Below are 17,189 nucleotides of genomic sequence, written 5' to 3'. Positions count from 1 at the left end.
CACTAAGAACATTTAAGTCTAAGGATTCAAATACACTAATGCGTAATTAAAAGTACTAAATTACAGATTAAAGTAAGTTGTAATCAATTAAAATATTGGGAAAAAATGCATCCTTTAAAACACTTTCTTAGTATACTTTAACAGTAATATAAATGTAACATATTATATAATATATAATAAATGTAATATATAAAAATGTAATATATTAAACATTTTATGTACATATCTCAGTTTTCCCAGCCAAGATTCAGGTACTGTGTTGATCCTCCCTTCACAGCTACAGAAAGAAAGGCATAGGGAGCTGAGGAAACTTAATCTCTACAACTTTACTATGTGAAGTCAGGATTTGCAAACAGTGGAGCTTAAGCTCTTAATAAGAATGTTTTGAAAAATAAGCACTTATATTTTTTCTTAATGTTAGCTGTTCTAATGTCAATAATGTTATCTTTAAATTTAGTTTCAATCTACCAAACCGACCAAAGAAACCTATTTATAAAAACTGTACCCAATATTCACAAGTGTACATGAAATGTTACCTTTCTTTCTTTTATCCTAAAGCTGCTAGTGAAAGAAAACTGCACAGAATTCTCAGAAAAGTGCTGAATAACTATATAGGCATAAGACTAAAACGAAAACATAGATAGGAAATTAATATATCTTTCTCCACATCTATGGGGAAAAGACATAAAGACCATTTGAAAAAGAATTTGACTGTCTTGTATATGCAGAGAAGTAAAATGGTCACTCAATTCTCCACATGCCAAAAATTTGTTCAGCGCAACAGTCACTGAGGCCTTAAAAAAACGTGAAGGTTTTTGTGCCCAACATAAATACCATTGCAAATCACACACTTTTTCAAAGACTCTTAAATACTTAAGCAATTTTGTGGTTTTATAAATATGAGATGTGTGCACAAAGAAACTAGAATAATTAAACATGATTTTCCATTCCGTGTGGAACACAGTTCAAGAGTAGTGTTTTATGAAAAACTCAGAAAAATGAAGTAGTATCTTCGTAGCCTAAAAAAATACTGATAGGTCAATTATATCGTCTAAAAAAAATCAAGGTTTAATGTACTTATGGAATACTAAAGAAGCATTTTTGGATTTATTTAGTTTACCATCTAGACTATAAAATGATACACAAGCATAAAAGCAAAAAAGACAGGAAAAAATTTAAGCTATAAGCTCAAGTGAGGATATTCATTCCTGCCAATTTAAGATACTTATATCTATGCTTAACATTATGGTTCTTTACTTGCTGTCAGTACTAAACCTGTTGAGAACTGAAACAAGTCACCCACACAAGGCATGTTCAGGCATCCTTCTGGTCCTACAGGTGTGAACCCATCTGTAAATAGTAACACTGAACATAGTTCAAATAGTAACAGTTGTGCCCTAACTGAATAAGGGTGGGCCTTAATTCAATATGGCTGAAGATCTTATAAGCTATGGAAATTGGACACAGAGAAAAGCCATAAGGTAGAAGTCAATGGAATTCAAAAGAGAAAGAATACACTGCTATATACATTGCGATGTGACAGAAAATCCAAGGACCAAGGATTGCCAGCAGCCAGTTCCAGAATGCCACAGTTTTCTGGGAGAAAGCATTACCTTACCCCAACTTTGGTTCCAAACAGCGAGGCAATAAATTTTCATTGTTTAAACCAATTCAATGTATGCTTTTTGTTTTAGCAGTCAGGAAACTAAAACAACTGCTTATTCAAGGTTTACATAATTGGGATCCTTTTTAATTAGATAAAATGGATGAAGATAGAAAGGTATTGAGCAGATACCATCAATCAAAAACTGACATGAAATTATAATCAAGCAACCAAATTTCCAGAAACAGATCCAACACAGAGGAAAAGATGGAGTATTATGGTTTTATTTTTTTAAATGTGTTCTTTTAAGCAAATATACGAAAATCTAAAATACGCAATTAATCATTGCAATCTCATATTAAAAAAAATAAAGATAAAAATATCTGAGAACTTCTATTTCCATTAATGGCAGGCTAGGTAATTCAGGTCAACATTTTCACTGAGGATATCCAGCTGAATAAAATATTTTTTAAAACTTCAAAAAGATTAAGGAAAAAAAAAGGGAAGGAAAGAATAAAAAAAAGCTTCAAAGAATTGATAAGTGAGTGAGGCATTGCCAAATCAAAATCAAGGAGAAAGGAGCAGCAGAGAGATGATACCAGAAGTAGAGACCTCTTTTGTCTTGAGAGCTTTACCTCATCCACAGAGAAAACAGCTGTGAAACCCAAATGCAGTTTTTGGTAGCTTTGCAGGGCCAAAAGAAGACAGAAGATAAACGCCTACAGAAGGAGGAGATTACAACCAGTACCCCCACACTAATTTGGGACCCAGAAGAGGCATACTTTCCAGGCAAGGGTCAACCAGAAGTAAATTAGTCTTTATACAGATGTGCTCCACCTGCAGAATCCAGGGAATCTCAAGCTTTAAACTTGGAGGAAAGTGGTTCCAGGCTAACCAAAGTGAGTGAAAACTCTTTCTGATGAAAAGATATCCTCACCTTTGTCCCTACAAATATTTTTTCAATACCACAACAGGTATACAAAGTTGACCAGGCACACAAGTAAACAGGACAGAAATATCTTGCAGAAATAATGAAAACCAAGCTAGAAAGACCTGAAATATTGAAACTTTCAGACTATAAAAAACTGGCTTACTCTACTAATGAAAATGGAAAATCTTGAAACTATCTGCAACAAGTAGATAACTATAAAAATGATATTGCTGATTTGAAAAACAACTACACAGAACTTTTAGAAAAGGAAAACTACAAATTCAAACATTAAGAATCAGTGGATAGGCCCATTAGTTGGTTCAACACTGATGAAAAAAGAATTAGTGAACGGAAAGACAGGATAGGAGAAAAAAAATCAGAATGTACCACAGTGAAATGAAAGACAAAAAAATATATAGGATAAGGACATGGAAAATACAGTGAAAAGACCTAACATGTATTTAATTGGTATCCTGGAAGGAAATGAAAGATCAATATCTTAATAAATAATAACTGGGAATATTTTCAAACTGAGGAAAGATATCATTCAACAAATTCAAGAAGCTCGACTAAGCATTATAATTTTTAAAAAAGACCTTTATGTAACAGTAAAGTTGCAGAAAGACAAAGAACAAAGAGAGGGAGAAAACCTAAAGCTGTCAAAGAAAGAAAAAGACCTTTAGAATACTGAACAAAGTTAGACTGATGGCTGACTTTTCAAAAACAACGAAGCCAGAAGTCAGTAGAATGTCAGCCTTTGTGCTGAGGGGGACAAATGAGACTTCCAAGCTAAAATTCATTACCAGTGAAAATATCCTTCACAATGGAGGCAAAATAGGACATCTTTAGACAAACTAAAACTGAAGAGAATCTGAGACCAGCATACACTTACTACAGGATATTCTCAAGAATATAATTAAGGCACAAGGAAAATTATCCCAGACAGGAGGTGTAAGATTTTAAAAGGGAGAAAGAGTAAAACAAGTAGGGAAAATGTGAGTAAATCTTAGATAAACAAAAGGAGAATAAAATAGAAATACTAATGCATTTTTGGATTTAAAAAAATAGAATTATAATACACAATAGCATATAAGTTGTTCTAAGATTGTAAAAATATTAATTCCCATTAGATGTTAATAAGTCTAATGGGAATGCAAAAAATAATCAATCCAGAAGCTCGTATTTATTTAAAAAAAGGGAGGGGTACAGAGTAATTTAGCAGTTTGTTAAGAAATTACATAACTATATAAATAAGGACATCCTAAAAGATAAGGGTGCTTTAAAAATTTTTTTGGTTAGGTGAGGGTTTTAAGGAAAATATTTATGATTAAAGAAATTCAGGCTAAGAAAATACTTTTAAATAAAATTTTCAATCACTTTCTACAGGTGCATATAATACTATGCTTTTGTGTATGCTGTGCACAGTAGGAATTAGTTTGGTTCTCTCTTTACGCTGAGGATCCAAATACATTTCAGTTAACAAGTCACATTTAGACATCTGAATGCCTATGAATGAAGAGCACCAAAAGATTATCTGGTACCTTGTAGCGCTTCTTCTCTCTCTTCTTCATCTTCACTAGTTGAAGCTAAATAGGCTTGAAAATCCATGTCCAAAAGCTCTTCCTTTTTAAACTTCCTGTTGAATGTTGTAATTCTTTCATGATCAGTCTCATCCCAAGTGATCTCCACCTTTCACAAAAAATAACAAAAGAAGAATGGAAATGTCAAAAACTCAAACTTGCTAAAAGAACATATATTGTTAGCTTGGATATTTAACAGCAAGTCTGAAAATTTAAGACATGCTGAAGCAAACATGTGAATGACATAATTACATATTTGGTGCTCTATTTTTGGAAAAAGAAACGCTTCTATTATCCTGTACATTCCTCACTCAAATTCTCTGCTTTATGCAGGGTACTTCATTATTGGGAATAAAAATTAATTAGTATGTGGATTAATTATGCTCATTAAAAATAAGAAAACATACTGGTGAAAAAATTAACATTATTATGAATCATTATGATTATTAAAAATTAAAATTATGAAAACATTTTTCACCTGGAGTTCTGAAGGTCCACAAACTGTGGCAAATCTGATACAGAGTTCACTGCTTTTAACAAAAGTTCAGTGGTGTCTATTTTCCAAAAAAGATTAAGAGCCACTAATGAGAAAGGCATCTACTGGTTGGATGTACAGTAAACCCCCAAGACAATACAAATTCATCTAAACCATGACCAGTCTGGTGATTACCTCCTATTCTCTATGCAGCTCCTATTCTAAGATGTGGGTTCTGCTAGAAGTTTTATCTTTGTCCCAGGGTAGATGCCACATCTTATCTTTCTCTCTGGCCAATTTCCCCAAATCAGAACAACAAAGTGGATACCAATTAACCAAGAGATCCTTAAAATAGCCTCCACTGTTTTAGAAGTTCCAGCTAGTCACAGGACTCAGAGTCAACCCTATTTGATAATAAAGTCTGAGCTGACACCCATCAAACTGCTGCCGGAACTGGCAGAGATTTAGATGATGAAGCCAGACTCCAGGAAGCCCAGACTATCTGGCTGCACAAGCTTGCCCTAGTCATTTTTTCAGTCTTGAAAATAACATGACCCCACATGTTATGTAAACTGAATTTCCTGGATCTCACATATTGCATAATGGTGGGGTTTTGACTGTACTCATTAATCAATCAATGCCACGAGTGCCTATCACTTCATGTAGGTGGTAGAAGCAGCAGTGCTCTCTCTGCTATCAGCCAGCCCCTCGTGAGAACACTGCAGTAGTTTGCAAATAGGAAAGGAAGAGGAAAGTCTGTGTGGCTGCTGCAGAATCTAGCTTCAAGTAGAAGGCTTATGGGGAAAACAGTGAAGGTAGTGAGCTAAGTAACAAAATATTTCAATAGATAGAAAGCTTTTGGCTATTTGTTATTAAGCATTAATGTGACATCAAGAAAAAATTGTTCTACTTATATTATTTTTAGAATTTGGATCATATCGTCAGAAAACTGTAGCCACATATCAATTTTTCACTAGTTTTGTTTTTAACTGTGATTTTGGGTAATCTGCTACCTCCCTCTCTCCTATTTCCTAGGATATTAATAACTCACATATTAATTAAAGGATCTAGGTGGACAAGAATGTATGGACAACATAATATAGGAAAAAGAAACACCAGCAAGTAACAGACTCAGGCTTATAAACTTACAAAAATCTGAAAATCAGTTGAAACAGATGTGGCAGGCAAAAATTCAAAAACACTTGTGTCTTATTTTATTTGTATGTGTACATTAAAATTTTGAAAACTTGCCATTTTTAAAGATACTATCAGTAAATAATACACTAAGTCTTGTCTTAAAGTAATAGAGACAAGCTACACATTTTTAAAAGTTAAAAAATACCGTAGATGTTCCCATTGCAGCAGATGTGAAGTATTTTGGTTTATATGCTGTTAAATCCACTTCTGAGGCTATGTCCTTGGGATCATCATCAAAAGTAATATCATCTGGAATAAACCTAAGAAAAAAATAAAAAAATAAATGTATTTAAACATATGCTGCAGTGATAAACAACCAGAATTTGGATTCTCTTCTTATTAGCTGTAGTTTATATATAAACACTATATAAAAGTTTCTGTAGAACACACATGTAGAATAAAGAAGCAAACAATGTAGAAACAAACTTGGCACCAAATTTCTGAAATTCATGAACTATAAATCACTAATTTCACTAAATTTGAGAACTCTGTGTACTCAGAAACTTTCTAGATTAGGAGTCAGTGATAAGAGTTTGGTGCAAACACTCATGGCCCCCTTATGCTTCAGAGATCTAGATTCCTGATAGTACAGTTATTAGCTTGTTATAAGAAATTTTGAAGATCACACAGAATTATCTATGAGTAAGTCTCTTGAATATTCAGTATCTTACCCATAGATGGCACTGAAAATAAGGATAACTTTAAGGTCAATTCCTCAAGACCAAAAATCTTATTATCTTACAATTTTTATTTCAAAAATAACTAGTTGTTAAATGCAAATCAGCCACTGGCAACTGTCTGACAATTCTTAAGGCAGGGAATGGGAAAATAAAAGGACATTAAAAAATAATTAATTAAATAATACATAAATAAAGTTAAATGACCCATTGTTACTATATTTCGATTTCGTAATTTACATAGAAAATTTTGTTCCTATACACAGAAACAATATGCTGTATACTGTATAAAAATGGTATCTTGTGGGGGATTGGATAATTAGGATTCATCAGGCATATATAACATCCTCTTCCAGCTAGACTTGTACAGACTCAGTAAGGAAAAAAAACACTTGAGATCAATCATCTGGGATGTTATTACCTTGCAAACTTTTGTATTATTTGGACACATGATAAAAGGTTTCCTTAGACAACTGGGTGGCAGCAGAACACTCAATTTTCTTTCCTGATGTAAAAGGATTTTTTTTGACAAAAAAAAAAAGGATTTTGTATGACAAAATAGAACAGGGAATGTAAATTTTTAACATGGTCACTGATCTTATTTTCTAGGCACTGCCACTTTCTTCAACCAGAGCTTATTCTAACATTGCATGGCAATGTTTCAAAAAGGAAACAGAAAAGAACAAACAATTCTGAAAAGAACAAGCTAACATGAATTCAAAATGCCCAGTTGGGCATTCTAACAAATGTTTGGTAACTACTATTTGAACATTCAAAACATGCACCTCCTATTGAAATGGTTAATGGAAAAGGAAATAGCTTGTCTGATGAGGTCATGCTCTTCTTGCTGTATACATGTGAACATGCTAAAATCTTGCCCCAAATGGACATTAAAATCTTTTTTCTATTTTTTTCTACCAATCTGCATGACTTTGAAATATGAAGGCCACAATGACTATGAAATAATGCACCTTTTTCAGAAATACTTCATTTTGAGAACAAAGTCCCTAATAAACCTGAGATCCAAAGAAGTGCTTTCTATTGAAAACGTCACAGTAGAATGGTTCACTGGGTTCAAAAGACTAGGCTAGTAATAAAATGGTATAGTAGTTCAGCTTCCTGTTTCCTTAGAATTGACATTCACAATTATCTAAGGTTTTTCAGCTCTGCTTCAGTGAAGCCTGAGTACAAGGTGAAAATAACGCCCAAGTATGAATGAAAGCAACACTATTCACTAAAGCAGCATTCACAGCAGCCTATCCAACAGAATGCTGTGTGAGGATGGCAATGTTGCATATCTGCTCTGCCCAACATTTGGCCAATGAGTACTTGAAAAGTCTCTAATGCAATGAAGGAACTGAATTCTAAATTTTTAGATTTCTAATTAAATAAAGTGAAAATAGCCAGAAGTGACTCATGGCTACTGCACTGGACAGCACAGAGTTAAAAGAACAAGTGTATTAGTAAACTCACTCCAAGACTTTTTATGAAGTGACTTCACCTGGCACCTAGCTCTAAGAGTTGAAAAGAAGAATCACTGAATACAACCCATCATCCCCAAATCACAGCCTACATATTTAAAAGGACATTAAATACAGGGGTGACTCACACAATACTTTTACTTTTCTCATGCCAGTTTTCTTTGCTATGAGTGACAGCATGGCAAAGAACTCTCTCACAGGAGAGAGTTCATCCAAAAGCAAAAAAAATCCCTTCAGAATATGAAACAATAAGAAGCACTACCAGTTCCAATATTTTGCTTCTAATAATTATGTGGTGTATGAAAGTGGCAAAAGACACATTAGATTACCTTAGATCTATGAAAGAACAACTACTTTCGAATTCCAGGCCATCACAATCCTCATAAATTTTACCAGCTGTTTCAGGAGAATCACAGTCTACTACTGCATAGTAGTACTTCAGTCGTTTGAATTGATAATCTCTCAATTTTTCTCTAGAGGTCCTACAGGGAGAGGAACAATCTACCCTTAGAAAAATAACATTTAAGTTTACCTTAATTCCAAGCCATTTTCTTCATGACTCCACCTTTATGAGCACTAAACACTTCTGCTCAATTTATTAGTCTGACAAAGTACAGACTTAAAATATTTTAACTGGAATATAGTGTCTAGAAAAGGAGAATGTGAGAATTACATTGTAATTTTATTTCTTTGAATAGCTGCTTTGTTGTTTTTTGTTGTTTTGTTTTCTTTTTTGCTACAACAAAGCACCTTTTCAAGTAAAATCACCAAACAGGATTACTGTATTAAAATATGCTAAGAAAGCATTAGTTCGAATTACAAAGAAATTCCTGAACTTGCAAAATGTTTGCTCCAGATACAGGTGTTGCCAAGTCAAAATTGTTTAAGTTTAGCATAATCACAACATATAGTTTGAAGGTCTTCATCTTCCTTCTGCTGTCACAATCTATTTCATTATTACATGTACATATAGCTCCACCTAGTGGTTTAAAAAATATGTTAAAATTATTTCTATATTGCATTATAGTGAACGTTCTTTGATTTTTTAACTTTTCTATATAATTTAAAAATATGAAAAATCATATAACTTGAAGATAAACAAAGTTTCAAAACTACTTATATGGAAACCAACATCCTAGAAAAAAAAGAAAATTTACTAATTCAGAGTAATAAAGCTGAGGGAACAATAAATCAGTTTAATTATGAAATGTTTTCCAAATTCCAAAATTATTTTCATGAATATATAAACATAAATATATATATTAAATGCTGTTGTAACACATTTAATCTGCTCAGTAACCCATTTTAACTGCAAATGACTCAAGTGCAAACTGTGGTCCTAATTATTAGATCGACCAGAACTCTGAATTAGTGATGTGAATTTAAAAGGTTTAGTATTATTTTAGGGACTTGATACCAGTCCTTTTCAGGGGCATCTTCAGGAATGCTTAATAATTCAACTGGTCCTTGAATTTGCTCTTCCTTCATCCTCTCCTTTCCGAAATCCGAAGGATATATCTAAACACAAAAATTAACATCAATGTAATTTATCCATTTGTTTTCATACACTATCCAAGTCTGTCAAGGTCTGGCACCAGCAAAGTCAGAACTGGACTAAATGAAAACAGCAAGGATGACACCTTAGAGGAAGCTAATGTATCTTGAGGAATTTAAAAATAAAGTCATTTTGGTTAGAAAGTAAGAGATTCTGGGCTTGGAAAGAGAAATAAAGAGTATTTCCTCTACATATTAGCTGGATAAGATGGTTCTGGGATCTAAGGGAAAAATTTAGAAAAGCAAAACAAGATTTTAAGCTGAGGGAACTCTCAATATAAACACATACATGAAAAATGACTGATTAAACAGTACACATACAATATGCAAAAATGATTTTTAAACTACATAAAATATGGATAATGAAGAAAAACAATTTTCCAATGCCCAACTTATCCCTAAGCCACATCATTTGTCTATTCCTTAAATAGACAAAGAGCAGACCTGATGACAATTCTGTCATATAAATTAGAAGCTGTCTTGAAATACCAATATTTGGTATTTTATCTTGGCTACTTTGAGAGTAAAGAACTATAACTGCATTAATTTGCATAGTTTTGATACCAATGGGCTTAATCTACATTTGTTACTAACACATTTTTGAGTTGCATGAAATATACAATTCATCAACTAAGGCATCCAACTTTTTCTTACTGATTTGAGCTGTATATATATAATTGATGTAGAAGTTTTAAATATACATGAAGTTTACAAATGTCAATCTCTTCTTTGTAGATTTTTCCTCTTTTCTAAGTCTAGGAATTCCTACTACCCATGTTCTGAAACATAAAATTTAATAAACATAAAAAAATTCAATTTTATTGTTCCTGTGGTTTGATTTTTATAATGTTTTGTCTTTCTTCATCTAGAGCATATTTTGGGCCATTATCAGGTGAGGATCTGAACTAAGTTCTCTGTCCAAAGATTTGTATACTTATCCTAATACACCACCATGTATTTAAGAAGCTTTATTTAGATCTAAACTGTAATATAAACTATTTCTGGCTATCTACTCCAATCCATAAATATGTTACCAAAATGTGTTAACTCTTGTAGTATCATAAAATGTTTAGATATTGTAATTGATAGGATGAGTCCTCTCATACTAGTACGATTTTTCAACACTTTACCAGTTTTTTTTCAATTGTTTATTCTTTTAGATGATTACTGGAATCCTTTCAATCTTCACTTGAACTAGAATTTTGATTGGAACTCTACTAAACTGCAGAACTGACATCGTTAGTATTTAAACAGAATAATAATTGAGAACTGTTTCACACACTGTATTATTTTAACAACTTGCCAGATGAAAAGATAACATTTGAGATATTTATTAATAAAGCATCCAAGATCACATAGCACATATCAGAACCAAGATTGGAACTCAGGTTTGTCATAATCCAGTCTTGATTCTTAACCACTACCCTGGCTTTTTAGAAATATGGTGTGTCTCAAAATTAATGTAAGTTTTTTAGACTTACTAAGGTTTACAGTTTACTTCATATAGGTTATACATGTTTATTAAGGTAATTTCTAAGGATTTCACATTTTTGTTGCTAGTGTAAACAGGATTTTTTGTTAAGTGGTTAATATTGGTAATGAAGAATGCTATATATTATTTTTAATACTTACCTTATTTCTGTATTGAGCTTATATTACAGTACATTTTCAATTGATTTAATTGGTTTTTCTAAGTTTACATTCATATAACTCATCAAAAATAGTAATTTTACCTCCTCCTTTCCAGCATTTATAGCTGTTATTTCAGTTTCATGCCTAAATGTACTGGACAATTACCAGATTATTTCCCATAAAAGGAAAGCTTATGGTTTTAAAAAATCAGATTAAAGTTAAAATGCTTAGAAATACTGCAAAATGAAATCAATTCTCACCTTTACAGAAAATATAACCCCTCCTTTAGGTTTAAATGAATTAAACAGAGCCAGCAAATCTTTTGCCTTTAATCTATCCCAGTCCATGTTGCAAACTGCTAATCGATGTGTAATCTGAAAAACGATAAAAATTAAATATTACATAATCTACATCTCTCCCAATGCTTGAAAAACAAAGATACTAAAATAAAATGTCCTCTTTTCCCCAAACACTGAAATTATTAATAAATATCTAAGTCATTTCAGTATGTCAAAGAAAACTTCAAATGAGTCAAATAATAGTAAAACCATCAACAGATAAGCACTTTCTCTTACTCTGGTTCTTAGTTGTTAAATCAGGACATGATCATGAGCTAATTTCTTAACTACCAAGTTTCTTTTTTTTTAAAATATATATATTTTTTGCATGGGCAGGCACTGGGAATTGAACCCAGGTCTCTGGCATGGCAGGTGAGAACTCTGTCACTGATCCAACTGTGGCCTGCGCTATCAAGGTTTTAAAGTCATTTTGCCACCAATGCATGAGTAGAGAAGTTGAGTATGTTATCCTGCAGCATTTCTGATCAGTGTAGTAGGAACAGAAATATAAATTACTAGCTAAAACAAGTATTTTCCAAAAATTGCATGTGATTTTTACTAATTTATGCAGAACTTCCTTTTCTGCTTGGGCAAATTCTAGTTTAATACAGATATGTTCCAAAACAAGAAGTTTTAATCATAATTATCAGTAAGAGTATTATTTATCAAAATATTTCCCACCTAATTTAATGATATCAACCCTACCACTCATGAAAGCTATTTTAATTGTACTGTGTTCTTCACAACCTTATTTATTCAAAAGGTTACCTCATCAGCCCGAGGAGCATCTTTATCTAACTCTCTCCAAGCATGCTCAAAACCAGAGTCCTCTGGAAGGAAATCTACCATATCTTCTTCATCTTCAGAACTGGTTTCTATATTTCCTTTACCCCTAGCAAGATCAGGACCACTGTCACTTTCATCTTCATCCTCCTCGTCCTCCTCACTGTCATCATCTTTATCGTCATTATCATCATCATCTGATGTGCTACCAACTCCTACTTCATCTTCAGAGTCTTCATCATCTTCCGTTTCACTACCACTTTCTAAATCTTCCTCTGGAGTATCTTTATCAAATGTTTCACCATCTACTGAGTTTTCATCACTGTCACCTTCCATTATGAGAGGAACCACTGCAAAAACAGTTAAAGGAGGGAAAAAACAAGGAAACTGAAACAATAATTCAGTGCTTAATTAAAATAGAATCCAAATTATTTTGACATGAAACCCAGTAAAAATACTGCATTTATGAAACGGAATAAAGGAAATATAATCCAGAAAAATTCATGCCTAGCCAAATTATTTCATGGAAATTTTAACATATACCCAGATCATCCAAGTATATCCATACCTCACTAAAGACGTATTTATGGAGTACTTGCTATGTGCTCACTATACAATGATATGAAAAAGAGAAGCAATCAGTACCCTCAAGCAATCAGTACCCTTACTGAACTTTCAGTCTGGTACAGAGGATAGATGGACAGATATCAACTAAATAAAGCAAATCACATCAAATCAATGACACACACAAAAAGGAAGTTACTAGAAGTGCCAAGAAGGAACGGTATAGGATGCTGTGCTATGAGAGCACATAATAGGGGTCTTCAAGTGAATGATAACCTGAAGGATAAAGAAGTGTTAAATTGTCAAAGTTAGAATAATAGAGGAGGGAAATTTGTTCCAAACAGCAAGAAATGCATTTGTAAAACTCCTGTGGTAGGAAAAAGCCTGGCAAGCATATCTGGATTTCATATACCAAGGAGTCAGGTAAGAAATGAAGCTGGAAAGTTATGTAGAGGCCACACTATCCAAAAAAACAAAGTGAAGAGTTCTGGACTTTTTCATAAAAACAATGGGAAGTCACTGACATGTTTTCAGGAGGGACAGTATCAGATTTGCATAATGAAGAGATTATCTCAAGTACATTGTAGAAAACTGACAGGAGGCAGTCTAGATGTGAAGAGACCAATCAGAAGGGTAATATAGCACTCCAAGCAAGAAATGAAGGTATCAAGAAATAACTAAGTTGGTTAGTTGTAGATATAGAGAAGTGAATGGATTTCAGAGTCAGAAGGTAAAACTAATAGTAATCCGTGATGGACACTTGATGTGGGGGAGAGGAGTTATGAGAGTATGAAGGATGAGCACTACTAATTTATCAGCTTGCATAGAGATAAAAGGTAGATAGATAGCTATACATACATACATAGATAAATAGATACTGGAAGAGAACCAGTTTGGTAGAAGATCATGAGTTCAGTTTTAGACATGTTCGTTGAATATGAGATGCCCTTGATTCCTATAAGAGGGGATATCAAGAAAGCAGTTGGATATATGAGTCTACAGCTTAGAGAAGCTGAGACTGGAGGTAAAATCTGAGTCATTCATGAATAGTTGGCAATGGCAATAGAAGCTGTGATGTGGAAGAGATCACCTATACAAAAGAGAGAAATTATATCTGCGATATTCTGCTAAATCTTGAACTTTGTAACTAACTAGTATGGTTACAAAAAATAAAACACTGCTTCTACTTATTTTGCTTTTAGCCCTTGCAGTCTGAAAAGGATTCATTTCCAATTTCTAAAGCAATCAAGTGCTTCTATCTACTGTGTGTGTGCATCTTATCTTACACATTTTATTCATCTTTGAGATGGAATTTATGTTTTTGTTTACTCACAGGATATAAGCTTGGAGAACTAAAAATTTTAAAGGTTTAATACTTAGCTTCTCTTGGTCCTACAATCCTATAATAGTCACTCACTATTTATTGAATATCAATAAATTTCAAATATTTATTGAATATCTACTATGCCCAAAACATTGAACTAGGGGAAAGGAAAAGGAAGATGATTTGTAACATGACTGCATGCCCTTGAGGGATTCATAAACAAAAGGAATTATTTATTGATTTATGAATCTATGGTTTAAAACACCAGGAGAACACAGAAAGAGAAACAAAGATGCTATTTCACCTGAGATTAATTGAATGAAAGTGAATTTCGTCAGGTAGAAAAGTAGGATATAGGCTTGTGGAAAAAGTACAATATAGGCTTTTTAGTACCATAACAGAGTGGAACTAGTCAGTAGTGAAAAACACAAGAGAAGGCATTACCATAAGTTCTGAATATGGGATCAAAAAAACCACCATTACCACAACAGTGTTAGAATTACTATGATGTAAGCAGAAAAATTTATTTTTAAATACCATAATACTCAGAAGTAATACTTTAGGAACCCAGCTTTATACAGTAGTGTGCTATTTCTCAAATGTCAATTATTATCATACCAAGTTCATGAGTTTTGCATATCACCTATATAATATTTTTCTTTAAATTGTCTTTTTAAAAATGTTTAAAAATTTAGCTTGTTCTATATAAGATTACTGAAGTCACAGATGTGATGCGGTTTTCTAAGATGTTGAAATAAATACACGTGTACTATGGTATACATATCACACTTTGGTTATGTAATAATCAATTGAAGCAGGAGAGGTTTATAGAAATCTAGTATTTAATATGTTGACAATATCAAGTACCTTCAGAGTATTTACTTATTCAATAAACATTTAGAGCCCACTAGGGAAAAAGCCTTATGCTAGATAATGTGGGATTACACAAATAACTATCTCTATTCCTAGAAGATACTCATCTAGTAGTGATCATAATCTATATTATCTAGTTATTCAAGACACAAAACAAATTTGCTTTGCTATTACTCCCTAATTGCAAAAGTTAATGAATGCTCACTGCAAAAAAAAAATTAAGAAATTGTGGGTTAAGAGAAAAAAAATAAGAGGACTAGCAATTTTTCATCAAGAGATAACTATTATTAACATTTGGTACATGACTATGAATTTTTTCTATGATACATCTAGTATTTTTCTTTAAAACACAAAATCAGGTTATACCATTTATGGCATTTGACAACCTATTTCTAAAACCTCGTATGAAACACGTCGTATCACAGACATGTTTGGCTATATCATGACTTAGGTTATCATTTTTTTTAATTTGAAAAACAATGCTGCAATGGACATCCTTTACATGTCTTATTACTTACTTAGGATAAATTTTTATGAGTGTTACGCGCTAGGCATCAACATTTAAAAATGACACACAATACCAACCGCAACTCCTCACATCACCTTTGCCTTACAGCAGTTAGAAAGCCCCCTGCACACACAAGTTGCTGGATGAGAACTGATAAACAAAAGATGGTCATGTGAAGTCACTAAATACCCATGACAGATCAATGCCTCCTCTAGACTCTAGAACCAATGGAAATTACTGTGAGCAACATGGTGAGGGGGAAAAATCAGAAGATTGGAGCTACAGTTCAAGTTCTCTCCATGCATCCTCACCTAAATCACTTTAATCTTGATTCTTGATTAATATATCTCAATTTCTCGAGGTTTGACAAAATTAAACAAGACATGGAAAAATTCTATAAAATCATTCAAAGGATTATATGGATATGTTATATTAATCAAATGCTCCAAATCAAGTAGAACTTAAAGGATGTTAGAATACTTACCTCACAAATTCAGCATCAAACCAGCTTTGTGCTGGTCCTACTCTAACTGTACTTGCCAATTTCAGTAACCAAACTCGCACCCCTTCTCCCTATACCTCAGGTTTGTTGCCTCGTTCCACTACAAAAGGAATAGGATCCCATCCCTGTCCCTGCTATCTAGAATTGTGTCCACTGCCTGATACTTCCTACCTTCCTCATGTCATCTCTGCCTTTTCCTGATGCTTACCCTCCTTGGGCCTGTGATCACTAATAGACTTTGTCTGGCTCATCTGAACAAAAATTCTAAGCTACAACATCAACTAACAACAACATTAACATCCAAAATGTCCTGTTGCCAGAGAAAACAAAATTTTAATAACCTTACTAAACATGTAAACACCAACTAAAGCCACGTGCTTCTTACCTTGCTCCAAATAACCATTTCTAGTCCTATTACCCACTCACTCCTTCAGAGATCTTACAACCTCATTAAATGGAACTATTGATCTCTTCTGAACATACCCAACCCATCTCTTTTCAAGAAGTTCTTTCCAAGTAGAATGCTCTCGTCTCCAAATTTATTTTACCAAATCCCAATGAAAACAGTGCTTCCCCTATGAAATTTTCTCTGATCACTGGATCCTGAGTGGCCTCTTTCTCTGAAATCTTAAAGTCCTCTGCTGAATGGATTTTACGGCCCTTATTTTTATTCTATTTTGTATTATAGCTCTAACTAATTTCTTCTTCCATTTTTGATCTGTATTGTTGAATATGGTAGCCAGTGGCTGCTGAAGGCTGAAATATGGCTAGTCCCAACTGAGATGTACTATAAGTATAAAATATACACAAGACTGTGAAGCTTTAGTACAAAAATAGAACACAAACTATCCACTCACATTTTTTTAATACTGAATACATGTTGAAATAACACTTTTGATATATTGGGTTAAATAAAATATGTTACTAAAATTAATTTCACCTGTTTATTTTTACTTTTTAAAAGGCTACTAGAAAATTCAAAATTACGTATTTCTATCAAACAAGGCTGCTTTAGACCAGTTTAGCAGTTTATTTGCACAAGGGTATATGCAAAGGAGCAGAAAGGTCTAAAATCAAGCCCCAAATCCACTCATCAAGTCACGCACCCTGCAGGGTTACTACTGTCTACTCAGGTGAAGAAAATCTGCTGCTTCCCTCAAAGGTTCT

At 33.1% G+C, this 17,189-nt stretch overlaps 1 protein-coding gene across 3 annotated transcripts in view; it reads right to left on the bottom strand.

Moving 5' to 3' along the window:
- Positions 1-17,189, bottom strand: part of ESF1 (ESF1 nucleolar pre-rRNA processing protein) — a 64,910-nt gene that overhangs the window by 45,106 nt on the left and 2,615 nt on the right. For all 3 annotated transcript variants that reach the window (XM_077115149.1, XM_077115144.1, XM_077115153.1), the window contains exons 3-8: positions 12,237-12,601; positions 11,391-11,504; positions 9,362-9,462; positions 8,274-8,426; positions 5,932-6,046; positions 4,076-4,223 (exon numbers count right to left, since the gene is read on the bottom strand). In XM_077115149.1, coding sequence (XP_076971264.1) covers positions 4,076-4,223; positions 5,932-6,046; positions 8,274-8,426; positions 9,362-9,462; positions 11,391-11,504; positions 12,237-12,601 — 996 coding nt within the window. The remainder of the gene's footprint in view (positions 1-4,075; positions 4,224-5,931; positions 6,047-8,273; positions 8,427-9,361; positions 9,463-11,390; positions 11,505-12,236; positions 12,602-17,189) is intronic.

Source organism: Tamandua tetradactyla, chromosome 1 (genome assembly GCF_023851605.1).
Source record: "Tamandua tetradactyla isolate mTamTet1 chromosome 1, mTamTet1.pri, whole genome shotgun sequence".
NCBI lineage: Eukaryota > Metazoa > Chordata > Mammalia > Pilosa > Myrmecophagidae > Tamandua > Tamandua tetradactyla.
The sequence above is the reverse complement of the archived record's forward strand: the minus strand, read 5'-3'. Positions and strand labels throughout refer to the sequence as shown.